Genomic DNA, 18,658 nt, shown 5'->3' with positions numbered 1-18,658 from the left:
AAAGAGGTTAACGGACACCTAAAGACCGCCCATCGATCAGGGAACCGCTCCAGTATTGGAGAAATCGAACCAAGCGAGTGGAACAAAGTCCAATCACTTGAAACCAGGTATGGGGTCCACCCCGAAAGGCAGGAAGCCCCTGGGGACTATAAAGCAAAGCCCCCAAGTTCAAATCGTCCTTCTTGACAGGGTCACTCAGCAACGCGAACCAACCCTTGACAGTAACCTGTCCAGCTGCCTCCAAAGAACGCAAGTTTCAAGTCAATGCTCGCTACGAGATCGGCACTCCTAGCTACCAGTCCATACCAGCTTTTGAATCCCGCAGACTCAGAACCCGAACGAAAGGCCATTTGTTCCCCTGACCTGGTGGGCCAGTCCGAAGCTAAGTATTGGCCTGTTTGTGATAGAAATAGCTTAGACAGTAGAGTTTATGCATGAGTACTGATTTACTGTGTATAATAAATGTGCTTTGATTTGAATCTTACTAATTGGTGTATCGAGTTATTGATCATTACTTGAACCTCATGGCGGTATCATAAAGATACCTGGCGACTCCAGAGCAAAGGTTATAAAACAGCCAATTGAACCAACCAAAAGTTAGCAACAGCATGTGTATATATTGGGGCGAATTTGAAAGGGGGTGGGTTGGATAAGGGGTATTGTGTAGTCAGTTACATTTTTGTCAGTTTAATTATATTACTGTTAAATAATAAATCGTTATTTCTGTTAAAGTTACAAACCTGGTTACTGCTGTTTATTGGGTTCAGCCATGGTCCCAGGTATTTTAAAATAACATCTAATTTCACATGTGTTGCGACTTTGGGTCAAGTGGGGCTGGAATTGACCAGACACTAGCCCAAGGAGTCTGGACACTAGGTTACGAAGTCCCTACACCGAGCCCTGAGAATCTCCCATCTTACCCCTTCAAAACTAGCTTGTGAATGGTTTACATGAAACGCTGGAAATACTCAGCAGGGGCTGACCTGCTGTCCATTTCCAGCATGTTCTGTTTATATTTCAGATTTCCTGTATCCACGATCTTTTGCCTTTGTATTTGTGATTGAGTAAGCCTGGTCTTTGTACCAGTACAATGCTCAGTAAAGGAACCCAACTGTTATGTGGCTATTATGAGAGACCGATTTAACAGTGTAAGCACAGGGAGCCAGATCACTGTTCTGCTGATATTGGAACTGACTGAGCTCTGCTGTGTCTCGCAATCACTTTTGAATCCCAACACTCGTTTGCTCTTGGAGTTTTTCCTTTTTGCCATTCCAGCTTTCTTGAAACAACTGGCATGTTCATTTCTTTTTTAACGTGGTAAAACTTCAAAAGGTGCATCGCAGGAGTGTAATTGAACAAAATTTGACATTGAGTCATTTAAAGGAGATATCGAGCAAGTGACCAAAAACTTGAAGAAATTGGTTTTAACGAGTGCCTTAAAAGAAGAGAAAGGTGGAGAGATGGTGGCCTAATGGTATTGTCATTGGACTCGTAATCCAGAGACCCAGGGTAATGCTCTGGGGACTGGGGTTCAAATCCCACCATGGCAGATGTTGAAGTTCGAATTCAATTAAAAATCTGGAATTAAAGTTGAATGATGACCATGAAAGCATTGTTGATTGTTGTAAAAACCCATCCGATTTACGAATGTTCTTTCGGCCTAGCAAGCCATTCAGTTCAATGGTAATTAGGGATGGGTTATAAATGCTGGCCCTGCCAGCAACGCCCACATCCCCTGAACAAATAAAAAGATAAGAGGTAGAGAGGTTTAGGGAGAGAATTCCAGTGTTAAAGGCCTAGAGGCACGGCCACTAATGTTGGAATGATATTAATTGGCAATGTACAAGAGGCTGGCTTTATGACATCTAGTATCTCATTTTTGGGTCAGTATTCATTATCTGTTCATACTTCTGTGAACTTCTGAATATTTGTATGCATTAAAGGCATTGGATAAATCCAAGTTGGGCTACTTTTCCAAACTCCAACTAAACAATGCATTTCACTATGGTAAAAGCGATTGCTTTTTTCCCCCCTTCCATCTTATACAACCAATGTAAGTCAAAGCACTACAGAAGATTGTTGAGTTTTTTTAAAAATGTACTCACTGAGCCTGAATCAGCAGAAATTCTTAGAGATCTTTGTCTCAATGTTTGGCCTACTGCCAACAGCAGACAGCCACTTCAATAGCACTCCCCACATAAGTACAAGATTAAACTGCAAAGGCTCATGGCAACCCACCCATCCAAATAGAAATGACTGGTTTGACAGAAAGACCTACGCATCTCTCACAATAGTATCCCAAAATCACTGATGTTTCCTTTCCAGACAAGTCATGATCTGCAGCTCTCTGTAATGCTGTAGCTTTTGTTTAAACAAAAGATTTAATATAAAAATCAACTCAAGATATTGAACAAGCACAATAATGTAATGATAATTGAATGTGATAAATTTAACTTATGCGAATGTTGGCATATGTTTACTTTGCATTTGGCCGGTGCTGATGAGGTGACATATCTGCAACACTAATTATACCACATTTTGTTTAATAGCGATACAGTAGTAGGAAAATGGCCCAAGTACTTAATACCCAGTGGAGCAAAGCAATTACCAGTTTTTCAGGGCCAGAACAGAAAAGGATATTGAGCTTCCAATCCTCATTAGATTCCTCAAGGCCAAGAAATCACTCTTTTCAACTCCATGCTGATTTCAATATCTGAATCTGTATTTAGTAATTTGGCTTTTCTGTTAAGCCAAGGTGCTTTCAACATCAGTCGTTCTTGTTGGACTCTGATGTTGAATCTTAACTCCTTATTTCCCAACAGCATTTTGTGATGTGACATTGAACTCTATCAAGAAAATCCAATTATCAGTCTTTGCTTTCTACCGTGATAAGCCACAATGTATTTGGTTGTATTTATGAGCTAAGGAGGGGAATAATCAATTAATATTTTCTTGACTAATATTGGCAATAGAATGAGGGTTAAAAATATGTATGCCGTCAATGGAGGGATATTCCAAAGAAAGTAAATTATCAACTGATAAAAGTTGTAGAAAGTAGCAAACAGGATTCCGCTGCAGATTTCCTGGTGTCATTATCTTGCACATGTTGCAAGTTGACCAAATTATTACTGAAATGGAAATCTCAGATAATCTACCAAATGCATTTTAATCAAGTGTTCTGTGGGGAAATCATTTTGTTTTTGTTGTCTTAAAACGACGGTTTTGAAGAAAGAAAATTCCAGTCTTACCCAAATGGCAACTGCAGAAACATAGTTTTCCGCTAATTTGATTGTACTAAACATACAGTGCCATAATTTCTGTCTTCTAACAATGACACTAATCGGTGATTCCCTTATTTATGCACAAAACCTATAACAACTTCAGGCAAGGGGCAGAAATGAGATTAAATGTTGAAATCCAGAAGTTTCTGTCTGAGATGCGATGCAACTTTGCAAAAATGTCATCTCACGATCTGCCTCAAGTGTCATTCATCTGCTTAATAATGTGATAGCTGCTAATTACTGCCAAACAACCTGACACTGAAAATTAACAAGTGTGGCATCTCATTTCTTCAAGTTTTAATTGACATTTCTAAAAGGTAAAATTAAGTTACAACTTTTCATTCTTGACTATTATATTTCCCTCTTCATCCAATCTTTCTTTATAATTATTTTTTTCTTGGCATTTTGGGCGGCATGGTGGCGCAGTTGTTAGCACTGCTGCCTCACTGCGCCAAGGACCCAAGTTCGATCCTGGCCCTGGGTCACTGGCGGTGCAGAGTTTGCACATTCTCCCCGTGTCTGTGTGGGTCTCACCCCCACAACCCAAAGATGTGCGGAGTAGGTGAATTGGCATGTCAAATTTCCCTTTAATTGGAAAAAAAAATTGAGTACTCTAAATTTATAAAAATAAATCTTAGTTGCATTTATTTAATGTAATTGGTTAAGAAGATGCAGAGTTGACAGTTGCTTGCCCTGTGCTTTCAGGTCTGTAACAAATGCGGGATTTCAGATTTATTGGATTATAAACATTTGGCAATTTAAGGGTTAAAAGCCTGGGTCAGTTGTGTTTGACTGCAGTTATCATGTTTTTAAAAGAGTCTTGTTTTGCAGGACCAGAAAGCTTTTGGGAGCCAGAGGTGAAATTCACCATCGTATAAATCTGAGCTAATGCACTGTTGTTTGACTATGGGGAGTTGGGGCAGCACGGTAGCGCAGTGGGTTAGCCCTGCAGCCTCACGGCGCTGAGGTCCCAGGTTCGATCCTGGCTCTGAGTCACTGTCCGTGTGGGATTTGCACATTCTCCCCGTGTTTGCGTGGGTTTCGCCCCCACAACCCAAAAGATGTGCAGGCTCGGTGGATTGGCCACGCTAAATTGCCCCTTAATTGGAAAAAATGAATTGGGTACTCTAAATGTATAAAGCAAAAAAAACTATGGGGAGTTCCTGGCTAATTAATTTGTTTTCAGCTTGGGAGATTATGTCATTTCTCAATGGAGCTAAGGCATTCAGATATTGTGCGAAACATTTTGTGTTGAGTTCTCATCTGGCTAATGGTGAGTGCACAAGTAAGATCTTTTGCTCTCACAGTAGGATAGTTAAAATGATTAATAGCATTTAAAGCTGTGCAGACTTGTCTGAGGACAAGGGGGACACTGAAACAAACTAGCTGAAACAGCTTTTTGAAGATGTCAAGCTGTGTCAGCAGGGGTTCTAACAGGAGCCAAATTTGTTCTGGAAAGCAAGTATTGCTCTGTGTCATTGGGGATGTAGGATAGAATGAGAGCTGTATGTTTTTCTTGTTGTTTAATTGGGAATAGAGGTAGTGAGGGATAATTGTAAGCTATTTTCAGGTGTGAGGCTAAAGGTTTTAATACTGGTTAATAATAAAATTTTGTTTCAAAACAGCAAATCCTTATTTCTGCATGTAATCACTCCTGGAGCGAAGTATTCTTTCAAAATTCTTACAAAATAAACTAAAATATGGGATTCCGGTCTAGTATCCCAGCCACTGTTGGAGTCTGGTCTGGTCTGGAATCATAATAGGTCTCAGGTGCCCTGTTTTACTCACTTCAATGATATTTGTTCATACTTTTCAGCAATTTGCAGTGCAAAACATCATTATGATTAATACCTAACCATGTGTTGCTCTACTACAATACAATGTATGCCAAATTATTATCTCTCAAACCATTTGATCTTAAGATGTACAACCTGAAAAAGACTGGATATTTTAACAAAGCTTTTGGACAGTTGCACTTTTGGCATGAATGACAAAGGCTACAAAAGAATTTGGGTTGTTGCGGTGCCACATCAAAGATGTGGGCAGAAAAATAAAGAAGAATGCTGCGGCTGTGAGCAGAACTTTCATCAGGCCTGGACTTTATTTGATTGAAATGGAGTTAGCATTTGTTTCGACAACCTTTACTGTTGGATATAGTATGACTACTTTCCACCGATGGATATTGATAATTTTCTTCTGGAATATTTAAATTTTGACACCTTTCACATTAGTCTCAACTTCCCATTTCTGATTCGGAAGGTTGAGAGTTCATGTTGCATTGAAGGATATGAGCATCTTAATGAGACTGTCACTATAGTCAGTTGTGAGGGAGAGTGCTGCACTATCTGAGGGTGGCATATTTCAGGTAAATCATTAAACAAGTGCCCCACCTGCCTTCATAGGCAAAATACTCCATAGAATTGTTTGGGAGAATTCACTCACTCTCTTTCAGTGCCCTAGCTAAAATTTATTCCTCAACCAACAGCATTAAAAACCAATTATCTGTTGTTTACGTAGGTGCTATATGTTGGTCCATATTGTGTGAAATTTGGTTCGGGCATTCCCCTGCCTTACAATAGTGACTACACTTCAAAAGCTCTTCATTGTCTTCAATGCCCTCTGGGATGTCATGATATGTGAAACCCAGCATCTAAATAATGCAGGTTCTTTCTTATTTATGCCTTGTGTCTCAAAATCTAAGATATGGATATGTCTTTCATGCTGTTAACCCTATTATATATCTTTTATTCTTCATATTTTTATGCCTGTCGTCATATGCAAACTGGACTTATTTTTAACTCCATTTTGTTAATTTTATTGCATCCCACAATCCTTTTCTCTGACTGTTTTTGATGGGCAATGTTCCTTGCAAATATAATTATTAACCAAGGCCTCTTTAATGCTTCCCTTTCCAGGTATTTCATCCTTCACAAATTGCCAAAGCTGAAGTTTCTGGATGCAAGAAAAGTTACAAAAAAAGAATATGAAGAAGCAGCTGCCAGGGGTGCCTTCACGAAAGTGGTGAAACCCAAAGATGATCTGGTAAGCATCAGCCAAGACAACAGAAATGCAATGTATCTGTGTTGCTGCACATGTCCATTGACACACAAAAAACATGATAAGCTGGAAAAAATGCCCTTTATAAATCTTTTTTAACATAATTTATATTTTATTAATCTGCGAGTTTCTAAATGTAAATTGTGTATGTTATGTGTGAGAAAAAATACGCAGGGATTTATTTGGTCTTTATTTAACTGATCGGGTCTTTTGTTTTGCTGTTTGTTCAGCCAGTATAAATTTAAATCGTTCTTGGCTTTAAAGAAGCCGGTTTCTAGCTCCCACACCTCCACCTATCTAATGCACGTTTTCACTTTGTTGCAGCTTGTTTACAAGTTTTTCTCTTCTCAAAGCATTGACAATTTGTGCTTTGTGATCACTAATAAAAAAAAAAATCTCCTGTAAAATTGAAAGCCTTAATCACATAAGGGAGTTTCTTATGACCAGATTTTGACCTCATTTCATTTGCGTAAGCATAGATCAAAGTGGACGGGGCTGTCCGATTCTAGTAGTGTTGCAGGGTGTGACAGCACTTCACATCAAAATGACAGCTCAAGTGCAGGACAATCAAATTGCTCAATTATATCCTGGGCCTGTAATTATTCCTCTCTGTTTTTCCAAAGGCTGCATTTGTCATTCCATTGACATAATTTACCTTATGATCACCTCACTAACATTTTGGTTGCAACCACGGTTGAAGAGATATGGAGGCAGCTTCCTTTCTTTTTATTTTGAAATTGATGAGGTCTGATATAACAGCCACAATAACCTCTGCAGGGCATGTATAGACTTTGTGTTTAATTGCCTTCATCATCCCGATTGTCTGCTGACCAAAAGTGCAGGTCACCAATTACCACAGCTGTGGCCAGATCTGCAGATAATTGGATTTTTGTAGCAGAGTTGATGGCATAATTGGATATTTTTGTTATTTGTTTTCAAGCCTTGTAGTTCTTTCTTCTGTGTGAGACATTATGGCACTTATAAGGTAAAAAGAATATGTATATTCATGTCAATGCTTGTTTTTGTATTTAAAGTTTCAATCAAAGCAGTTGACAACAGTCATTGGTAAATATCCAATGCCTAGTCTGTGAACCAGAACTTGGATGAATATACTGACGATTATGTTCATTGTGAGTCCCGTTACATTGCAATTCAATGAAAACACAGTAGCATAATTATGATTCAGGTTTTAGTCTATTCTAGAACACCCAGTAATGAGAGTCCCTCAGGAAAGTCACCTCTCAGTGCTTCATCTTGGCATGGTGTGGTATATAACTGGTGTCAAAGAAGGTGGTAAAAGTATTTGGGTGGTAATTGGCCTTTACAAATGTACTGCCATTTTATCATGTTAAGGCATAGAACAGTTGCTTTTTGTGAATACATTTTATCCTGTTTTGCCCCATGTTCCAAATTACAGAATTGACATCGACCCTAACAACCTTTTACATGCAATTTCATCTTTGCATTCAAAATATATTTTTTTAAATGACTAACTCTTATAACATATGCTTTCTCCTGGCTATCAAACGATAAAATGGGGATCTTGTTGATTGCATTTTCCGGGCGCAATTCTCCGATTGCGGGACAGAGTGTCTGCGCGTCGTGAACCCGTCGCGTTTGACGACGGCGTGAAACGGGCGTGGGCACTAACGATTCTGGCCCTCACAGGGGGCCAGCACGGCGCTGGAGCGGTTCACGCCACTCCAGCCCCACTTCCTGGTGCGCACTGGGTCGGCGCCAACCCACGCATGCGCAGTGGCGACGCGCCAACCCGTGCATGCGCGGTGGCTTTACGGAACACAACATGGCGTGGGGGTTCTGGGGCCGGACGCGCAACAAAGTAGGCCCGAGGGGGGAGAGGCTGGCCCGCTGATTGGTGGGCCCTGATCGCTCGCCAGACCCCATCGGAGGCCCCCCCTGGGGACGGAGCCCGCCTCCTCCCCCCCTCCCCTCCCCTACAGGCCGCCCCCCGACCCTTCGCGCAGAGTTACCCCCGGCAGCGACCAGGTGTGGACGGCGCCGGCGGGACTCTGCTTTTTCCGCTCAGCCCATGCGAGCCGGAGAATCGGCGGCCCGGCCTCGTACAGCGGCCCGCAACCGGCGCTGCGCCAAACGCGCCGGCGCAAATGGCACCGATTCTCTGCACTCGTAAAATCGTGTGGCGTGGCGTGGTTGCGGCGATTCTCTGACCCGGCGCGGGGCTGGGAGAATCGTGCCCTCTATTCTCCAATGGTATAGCCACAACTGTAATAGCTTGCTTCAATGCAAGAATACATGTTATACACCAGTCAGTGTAATATTGTATTTGGAAACCTATGCTTTTGTGCATTGTAATAGGAATGGACTATAACATAAAAGAGATCACAAGCGTAGCCTGAGGTGGTCTTTCGACAGAATAACCATGTAATAAGGCATTCCTGGTCAGTATCAATTCGAGATCAAAATTGTTACCTTAGAAGTATCAGGATAGGGTAGAACATGAAGTTTGTCTTAAATATTGGGTTGGTGCTGGCATTAGATAATATGATTTCAGCAACTCTCAGTATTGCCTCAAAATGGGTACCACTGCACATGTTGACCCGCACTTCCCAGTAATATCCAAGAGCATTGCTGATAACAAATGAAAGTGGTTAATACTTAAATTGAAGACTATGTTACTGGGGAATTCAAAACAAATCCTACATTTAAGATGTGAGTCGAGTCATAAGCCAGCGTTTGTCAGAAGGCCCAAAGTCTTACCTGTTATGTTCTGTGCTGTGGCTGTAATGCAGATGCATACAGAACATCTAGTTCTTTGACTAGTAAGACACTTTATTAATAAGATGAACTTGTGGAAGGATAACTAACGAACTATGATATAAATGGTAACAAAGTAAATGAATTTAGTGAACTCTCCTGGAGCTACTTCAACTGCCGGATATCTCGAGTCACATGGTAGATGTCTATCGCTACCAGCTGATTGGCGGTCGCATCAATAACTATATACATTGATAGACAACCATAAACAAAACTGCACAGGCATATCACCAATTCCCCCTTCCTTTGGAAGTGTTAACATTTACATACAAATATAACTTGTGTTTTACAAAATCTGATCTGCATAATAATTTTTAAAGATCACATGTACAAATGTAACTGTGTTTTACAAAACATGATATGCCTGATAATTTTAGATGTGTCCCTTGTGTACAGCTTATTACACGTTCCAAATGACATAGTCTTGTTGGTCTCCTGCACCTTAATCGGTTACTTGCTCTTGCTTCAACATTCGGAAGACTGTTTTTCTGACTGGTATTATTTGTGACACTAACTTTTTCAATCTTTTGAAGCAATGCTTCCTACTCCGTCTCTGTGGGTTTTCTTGCATATCGGCCTTATTGCTGATGGCTTTTGACTTCACTGTCGCGGGTGCTACCCGGTCGACCAACTGTATCCTCAATTATTCTTCTTTTCCCCGTCCTTCTCATTTAAATAAGCCACTCTTTGCCCCTCCTTTTCTGCTTAGCTTTGGTGGCATCATCCTCATCTTACTGACCAGTTGCGGCAATAGTGATGGTGGTGTTGATATGTTGTAGATGATTGACAATTCCAGTGATGCTGAATGCTACGATGATCAAATGCAAGCTTGACACGGGTGCAAGGGCCAACTGTCTCAGTTTGTCCGATTTGAACAGGCTGCGAGTCAAACCAAAATTCTTCAATCAAACGAGACTACTGAGAGGCTACAATGGGAATGAGATTGTGGCGCTGGGAGCATGTGAACTCGAAACATGGGTACACAACAGAAGTCACATCATACCATTTTCCATTGTGGACATGGAACGCGAGTCCATCATAGGAGCGGACGCATGTGAGGCCTGAACCTAATTGAGCGGCTGTGCATTCCAGATAGCTCTGCAACAGAGGATCATTGCGACTGGTAAGGAGATATAATGGCGCAGTTATCCGATGCAATACAAGAAAAAGTTAAAGTGGAGGAAGATTCATCAGATGAAGAGATGGAGGCGCTAAAAAGAATTCCAGAATTCTGGTTAATAGTCTTCAAAAATGTGGATGTGCTCAGTGACATGATACAGGAGCGTGATGAACCTATCCTAAAGCATCTACAAGATGTAAATGTAAAACTTTCAGATCCGGGACAGCCAACGAGCTTTAATCAGGTGTTTAACTTTGAGCCAAATGAATATTTCAGAAATGAGGTAGTCACAAAAGCATACCAGATGCAATTGCAGCCTTACGACTTAGACTTTTTCTTCTTTAATGAACCAGAAGTCACGGGATGCACTGGGCGCCAGATAAACTGGAAGAAAGGAAAAAACGTCACATTGAAAACCATTAAAACGAAGCCGAAGCATAAGGGCCGGAACACTGGTAGAACAGTTACGAAAACTATACCAAATGACTATTTCTTAAATTTTTCCAGCCCTCCTAAAGTTCCAGAGCATGGAGAGTTTGATGACGGTTCAGCAGCAAGGCTCGATGTTGACTTTGAAATTGGTCACTTGCGTGAACACATTCCACATGCAATGTCATACTTTACAGGAGAAACCATTGCAGATGATGATGGTTATTACAATGATAATTACGATGACCATGATGAGGAAAGTGAAGACTCCGATGATGAGCTAGAAGAGGACGATTATGAAATGCTATTCAGTTGGTTTGGCGGTAGTGACGAGGTGACCACAAGGGGCACCCAATCTGCGCAGGACAACAATAAGTGTGAAAGTCCTAAGATGGTGTGTGCACAGGCATATCACCATACTGCCGCGGGGACTGAAAGTGGATACTGAGCCTGGGCAGCCAGAAACCAGGATCCCTGGTAGGATTTTACTGGCGGCAGCTGATTAAGAAGCTATCGACAGGATCACAATCCAATTAAGGATGGTGGTCCTCCTGTCAGAGCTGCCATCTCATTCACAAGATCCAATCAGAGGTATCCTTGAGGGCAGATAAACATTTTTTCAATGTTTCGGGGCCAGGCAGGCATTGATCAGTGGGGTGAACCATCCAACAGCAGAGTCAGTGCCGCAAACATGGTCTTTGCTACTGAGAGGTGAGTGCCTCTTTGAGCCATGGAGCAGCTTTAAAGAAAGGTTCCAATAGGGACCTGCAGGAAATAGGTTCAATTTAACTGATGGTTGTCTCATACGGAGGTGGCCCAACATGATACCAGTAAAATGACACTTGGGGCAATAAATGGCACCTAATTGACCAATTATTTGCCTTAATTGGCTGTGATGTTATTGTTCCCATTTCTGAGATCATGCAATGGTTGTGGAAAGATGTTAGGCTTCCCTCTTGACATCATCTGCCTTAATACTACCAGCCCTCCCTCCTCCTAGCCTATCACCAGAGGGCTTGCAAAATCCAGCCCATTGATTCATAGAATGGTTACAGCACAGAAGGGAGACAATTATTGATCCATCATCTCTGCACAGTGTCTCTGAAATAGCAATTCGGCTAGTCCCACTCCCTCACCCTTTCCCCATAGACCTGAAAGTTTTTTTTATCTCCAGGTTGTCATCCAATTCTCGTTTGAAAGCCAGGATTGAACCTGCCCCCACAACACTATCGAACAGTGCATTCCAGATCATGACTACCCAATGCTTAAGTAGATTTTCCCTCATGTTGCCACTGGTTCTTTTGCCATTTAACATAAACTGGGGTCCTCTGGTTTCCAACACTTGCACCAATGAGAATAGTTTCTCTCTGTCCTCAGTGTTGTGAGGCAGCAGTGCTAACCACTGCACCACCATGCTGCCCACTTTTATATATTTTTAATATGTTTGCTGCACGTATTTTTGCACACTCTCTTTGTCTCTCTTATTTCCTTTTCCATTTTGCCTCAGGATTTTCTACATTCAGCCTCCGTTCTCACTTTTATTTTCATCCAGGGAACTCTGGCTTCGATAGCCTCACCTTTCCCCTTTGTGGGAATGTACTCGAACCATCTTCTTTTTCAAGGCAACTAATTGTTCCATTACAGTTTAGCCTGCCAATCTTTGATTCCAATTTACCCAGGCCAGATCCATTCTCACCCCATTGAAATTGGCCCTCCTCCAATTAAATATTTTTACTCTTGATTGTTCCTTGTCCTTTTCTATAGTTACCTTCCAAGCCCCTTGCCATACTGCAGAGATGTAGATTGTTTTTGTTTGAATAATGGAAGTAGTCTGATATTTCTATGGCTCTTTGGTTCTTTTTCTCTTTTCCTAATTCCAACATTAGAATCTATTTTGATAAGCATATTCATTTGCTCAGTGAGCAGTCAACCATGGCTCACAAATTATATTAATTTTTACCTAATCTAATGGATGCCCATTCATTGTATACAAATTTCTCATCCCAACCTTAATTTGTACATAATAATTGTTTGTTAGTCACAGTTAAGGTATATATGAAGATAATACATGTTCATAGATGGGGCAAGAATGGAAAGAATAATGTAGGACAAGTAACCTGATCTCCATTTATAACTGAATCTATGCACATCAGATAAAAACTGCTCAAAAGCTTTCCATCAATTCAGTACTGTTTTGTCAAAAGGGCGCAGAAAAGTCATGCTTAAATCATAATTCCTGTCCGATCATGTTCTCCTTACTGCTAACTCTAATCTGGTTCGTGATGCTTGTGAAATTGACAAAAATATCCACACGATATTAATTGAGATTCTCTGCAGCTACACATGAGATACATTTTGAAATTAAAGTTATTTTTCTTATGAAGTTGTATCACCTTGCTTTGGAAAGACACCAAGATCCCATATCAATGACAAGACTTGGGTAGCTGTGGCGTTTGACCAATATTTTAAAAAAAGTAATTAATGGTTGTGGCTCAATCTCTTTCATTGCCCAGATGCCAGATTCTGTGAATCACCAATACTACCTCAATGATTACTGTAATTTTAGTGAGATGTAGTGGATCTCGATTAACATTTCTAGGCTCACTGAATTGTAGTATAACGGAACTGGTTGTCTAATGTTGGATTTCTCTGTTCTCCATACAGTATTGTGCTTTCTTTCCATATGTGTTCATTCATTTACATTTATTTTATTCTGTCAAAAATGTTTCAATGGAAATTGAAGCAGACTCTTCAGTCTCAAAATATTTGGTTACAAAGAAAGAAAGATTTGCATTCATATAAAATGTTCATGACTATCAGAGGTGTAAAAGTATTTTATAGCCAAATAAGTACTTTTAAAAAGTTATTTATGCATGGAATATGGGCAGCACTGGTTAGACCAGCATTTATTGTCCATTCGTAATTGCCCTTGAGAAGGTGGTGGTGAGCTACCTTGGTGAACCACTGCAGTTCATGTGGTGCAGGTACAGCCAGAGTGCTGTGAGAAAGGAAGCTCCAGCATTTTGACCCAACAATAGTGAAGGAAGTCAGGATGCTGTGTGGCTTGAAGGGGAACTTGCAGGTGGTGGTGTTCTCGTGTATCTTACCACCCTTGTCCTTCAAGATAGTAGATGTTGCAAGTTTGGATGGTGCTGTCAAAGGAGACTTGGTGAGTTGCTGCTTTTGAAGTGTGGTCACTCTTGTAATGTAGGAATATAATGTCACTTTCTACAAGTAGGTGTAATATGCTATTCTAAAGATCCCCCCCACTACTTGCCTTCAAACAACCGCACAACCTCAAACAAATCATTGTTTGCAGCAAACTACCCAGCCTTCAGAACAGTGACCATGACACCACACAACCCTGCCATGGCAATCTCTGCAAGACGTGCCAGATCATCGACATGGATACCACCATTATACGTGAGAACACCACCCATCAGATACGCGTTACATACTCGTGCGACTCGGCCAATGTTGTCTACCTCATACGCTGCAGGAAAGGATGTCCCAAAGCATGGTACGTTGGCGAGACCATGCAGACGCTGCGACAACGAATGAATGGACATCGCGCGACAATCACCAGGCAGGAATGTTCCCTTCCAGTCGTCAAGGGCATTCAGCCTCTGATCTCCGGGTAAGCGTTCTCCAAGGCGGCCTTCAGGACGAGCGACAAAGCAGAATCGCCGAACAGAAGCTTATAGCCAAGTTCCGCACACATGAGTGCGGCCTCAACTGGGACCTGGGATTCATGTTGCATTATATTCATCCCCCACCATCTGGCCTGCAAATCCTACCAACTGTCCTGGTTTCACACAATTCACACCTCTTTAACCTGGGGTTACCCCATCTCTGGATCGGTAAAGATTTAATCACCTGCTAATGCTCGCATTCCAAGTATTGTCTGGCATCTTTGAATCTGTCTATATATATATATATATATATATATATGTTTCTGGAACATGCCTCTTCTTTCACCTGAGGAAGGAGCAGCGCTCCGTAAAAGCTAGTGACATCGAAACAAACCTGTTGGACTTTAACCTGGTGTTGTAAGACTTCTTACTATTCTAAAGATCTAAATTGAACATTTTTTACTTCAATTTAAAATGCCGCAGATATCTTGAGGAACCAAGTATATAACAATATCCATTATTGAAAATAATTTACGTAAAATACCACAGATTATAAAAACAAAATCAATGAAAAGTAAAATTAAGACACGTGAGAGCTTAGAAAGTTGTGGAATGAGTGAAATTCTAGAGGACTTCCTTTGAGTGGCAGAATTCATTACATTGAACCTGTTTCGAGGCTGACGCAATTTTGTCAGGACTACACATAATATTGACTGTTTATTTCATGGAAAAATGGAAAATAATTTGAAATAATGTACACCTAATAGTCAAATTAGTTTGTTATGGAATTCAACAACTTAACCTTTTAAAGCTTGTGTTAGATGTGTGGATTCCATCCTGCCTGATGTTAGTGTTATATTTCATATGAATCTGCTGTTAGACCAATGTACTACAACTTTTAATTGGGATCATTGTTGCTGTTTCTGAACAGTCTTTGCTTTGAAAGGCTGAGGGGAGACTGAATACACAGTGAAGAAAAAGGGTAGATATGAACTAATCAACTGTGATTGCCACGGCCATAGATAGAAGAATGGTTCTCCCTTTTCTGACCTCTAAAATGAGTGAATTTAAATTGATGGTAGTATTTTTCTGTCTATTTTGCAATGGAGGATTATTGTTTTAAACTTAACTTTTGAAGTTCAGTGAGTTTGCCCAGTGAGTAGGCATTCAGACTAGAAAAATTCCAGGTTTGATCTCTTGTCTGTGCTTTACTAACTGATAACAGCTGGTTTGGTAGATACGGATGCTATAATTATCTTCACTGTTCCTGAGTTAGGAAAGAACCATATTGACTAGGACCCTCTGATTGCTGTCCCTGTTGTAAGTGCGCACATGGATCTTGAATGAAGATAGGTTTAGCCTCTGCTATCGTGACCTCTGTTTAGATGGCCCATCAACATTCACTGCCAAAAAGCCACTTGGGTAAGAAACAACAGGACAGCCAGTCCGTGAGGAATTGTACCTCAGTAAAAAGTTGAGAGAATAGTATTGAGAAGGAAATGAATTTAGAAAGAAAACCATCTTTTTCGAGGCAGCAAATGGCACAAATGTTATGTACAAGTTAAATATTCTTTCAACTATTGGAACCAATTCATCAGTCTTTTTTTGAAAGCAAAATACTACAAATAGTGGAAATTTGAAACATCATCAAAAGACCATTTGATGTCACCTGAAATTATTGGGCAAAATCGTATCACCTTCCTGAATGGCAGGATCGTTTTTGGGTAAGAAACCTGACCCTTTGAATTGTGCATTATTTTTTATCAGAGAAACCAAGTATCATCCTGCCGCTCAGTTCACCAAACTATTCTGGAAGATGGGAGGGGGTGAAGCATCCATTTGATCAAATACAGGATTTCTAATTAAAGGGACCGTGGCATAGGTCAGAAAAACTCATCAGAATTTTGATTCTTGAGAATGGCAGGAATGGCAAAGACCCACGAAGGTTACCACCGGTCTCTGATGTAGCTCGAGGATCTGCTGCGGGATTTGAGGGATTACAGTAAACTGAGCTCTCCCGAGGAAGAGATCAGCCTTTCCAAACAAGCAGGCATGAATGGAAGTGCCAGAGGAATTCCACAGTGGAGCTATGCTCTCACCAACCTGGAGGCATGCAGCAAGAGGACCCCAGAAGGGCATGGCAGGGTGTGGCATAACCCGTACCAAGCCTCTAACCAGCATTCTCCTGCATTCTCCCACATATCACACCTCAGGTCAACATACACGTTCCAGCTTCACTCATTTCTATCCCACCAGGTACCTCATCTCCCTATCTGTGTCAACTTATTGCTCTCGAATACCAATACCTCTCAATCACTATCCACAAATGTTGTCTTTCCCTACTTTCCACACAAATAATTATGAGCACTCATACCACCTCTTTTTTCCCCTCTCAGAAGAGAGCACGCCAATGTGCTGACAGGCAGACATCTGCAATTGGACTATAAGCCCGAGTGATAGAAACATAGTCAACTGTTAGCAATGCTTGTTGCTGGGCAGGAAGCCTTGTTCCTGGAGAATCTAAATGTCATCAACCTGCCATGAGAATCTGAGTTTTGTGAAACACTGGTGCTTAGACATGTCAAGAACTGACCATTTTCCTGTAGACACAGTGTTGAGGTATCATCTCCTTCTAGATGGATCTTGGTGTCAATTCCAAATGTTCTGTGGACACCAAATGTTCTTTTGCGGGGGGGGGGGGGGGGGGGGGGGGGGGCACGATGACATTTGGCTGAGTAGAAGGCAGCCAGTGCTACTGCTGGTGTTACTGCTTTAGCTGGAGCAGTTTTGACAGCACTGTGGCCTCTACTCTTGGCCCTCAGTAGAGGTGGAAGTTAGGGCTACCATACTGAAGGATGGCATCAGGAATGTACAGCTGAAAACAAGGGGAGGTGGTGAAGTAGTGGTATTGTCACTGGACTAGTAATGCAGAGACTTAGAGTACTGCTCTGGGTTGCCAGGTTCAAATCCAGCCACTGCAGATGATGAAATTTGAATTCAATAAAAATCTGTGATGACCATGAAACCATTGTCGATTCTCGTAACAACCCACCTGTTTCACTAATGTCCTTCAGGGAAGGAAATCTGCCATCCTTAGCTGGCCTGGCCTCTATGTGACTCCAGACCCACAGCAATGTGGTTGACTCTTAACTGCCCCTCAAAGGCAATTAGGAATGGGCAATAAATGCTGGCGAAGCCTGCGACGCCCACGTCCCCTGAATGAATATTTTTTATAAAAGAATTGCAAGACAGATGAATTGCCTTCCAAGAAGTTGACAATCACTGTTGAACAATGTAAACAACCTTTGAGAGACATCCTTTGAACAGCAGTTTCTCTTTGACCATGGCTGGAGCTTTTCAGTGCAACTGATCAAAGTTTGTCACTTTCACTGGAGTAGCTTTTCACTGTGCACTCCCCTTGGGAAGCAGGTTCCTTTGCTCGGAAATACGTTACTTGGATAAAACAACTCATAATTGACTTCATAACAACTCTTACCCGACAGATTGAAGGGGGTTCCCTGCTTTCCATCAAATAAACCCCAGGGAAAGTAGGAAAAAGGTGAGATCACATCAGAATCCTAGCCTGAAATCAATTTAGTGGGACTTGCCCACCACCAAGCTAGCAAAATTCTGCCCTGCAACTCTGTTTCTCCTATTTCTCTCTTCACAGGTGCTGTTTATTTTCAGCCTTTTCTGCTTTTATCAAAGGGAAGCCCAGTATCAGAGGATATATTAATGTCAAAAACCGAAAACTTGTTTCGATAAACTCTTTAAAGAAAAATTGAATTTTGCTCCACATACAACATGAATAATTATGTAAAAAATCAATAACAATATGAGCATTCAAGCAAGACATTGAAATAGTAACCTGACATTTCCTGAAGGTATTTGTCATTTTTTCTAGATTCTTATTTGAGGATAAACATTTGAAGGCAATCATTCTGGATATTTATAACAGTCATTGTTGTATGTCATCAGTGATCAAAAACAGAATAACCCCAACAGGAAAAAAACACTTAAAAATAATTTAAGTATATTTTTCAGATGTGATCATAGCCAAAGTAATTATTGTTAATTACTGGTGTAGGTGATGGGAAAATAATTGCCACATGATGTGTTTTATATTTTGGATAGGCAATTGGTGAAGGAAGAAATGTTAATCTTATCAGGAAGCAATCTAGTTTTAGGTGATCTATGTTTGGATGTTAGAAATAAGGTATAGATTTAAGTAAGTATAATTTTGTACTTCTGTGTAAGAAAGGGTAAAACTAGTGAGATTCACAAAAGTGTTTTCATGTATGGGGGTTTTGGTTTCATTTTAAAATGCCTCGATTGTGCTTAGA

General features: G+C 41.0%; 2 protein-coding genes across 2 annotated transcripts in view; both read left to right on the top strand.

The window, feature by feature from the left end:
• lrmda (leucine rich melanocyte differentiation associated) overlaps positions 1–18,658 on the top strand; it is a 1,395,917-nt gene that overhangs the window by 1,020,981 nt on the left and 356,278 nt on the right. Inside the window, exon 5 of the mRNA XM_072491626.1 lies at positions 6,197–6,323. Within this exon, the coding sequence (XP_072347727.1) occupies positions 6,197–6,323 (127 nt within the window). The remainder of the gene's footprint in view (positions 1–6,196; positions 6,324–18,658) is intronic.
• On the top strand, positions 10,271–11,131 carry LOC140403429 (nucleosome assembly protein 1-like 1-A). The gene has a single exon (XM_072491341.1). It carries the CDS (start codon positions 10,271–10,273, stop codon positions 11,129–11,131), a length of 861 nt encoding a protein of 286 aa, XP_072347442.1.

This window comes from Scyliorhinus torazame, chromosome 28 (genome assembly GCF_047496885.1).
Source record: "Scyliorhinus torazame isolate Kashiwa2021f chromosome 28, sScyTor2.1, whole genome shotgun sequence".
NCBI classification, from domain to species: domain Eukaryota; kingdom Metazoa; phylum Chordata; class Chondrichthyes; order Carcharhiniformes; family Scyliorhinidae; genus Scyliorhinus; species Scyliorhinus torazame.
Note: the sequence above shows the minus strand (reverse complement) of the source record. Positions and strands in the feature narration are given on the sequence as shown.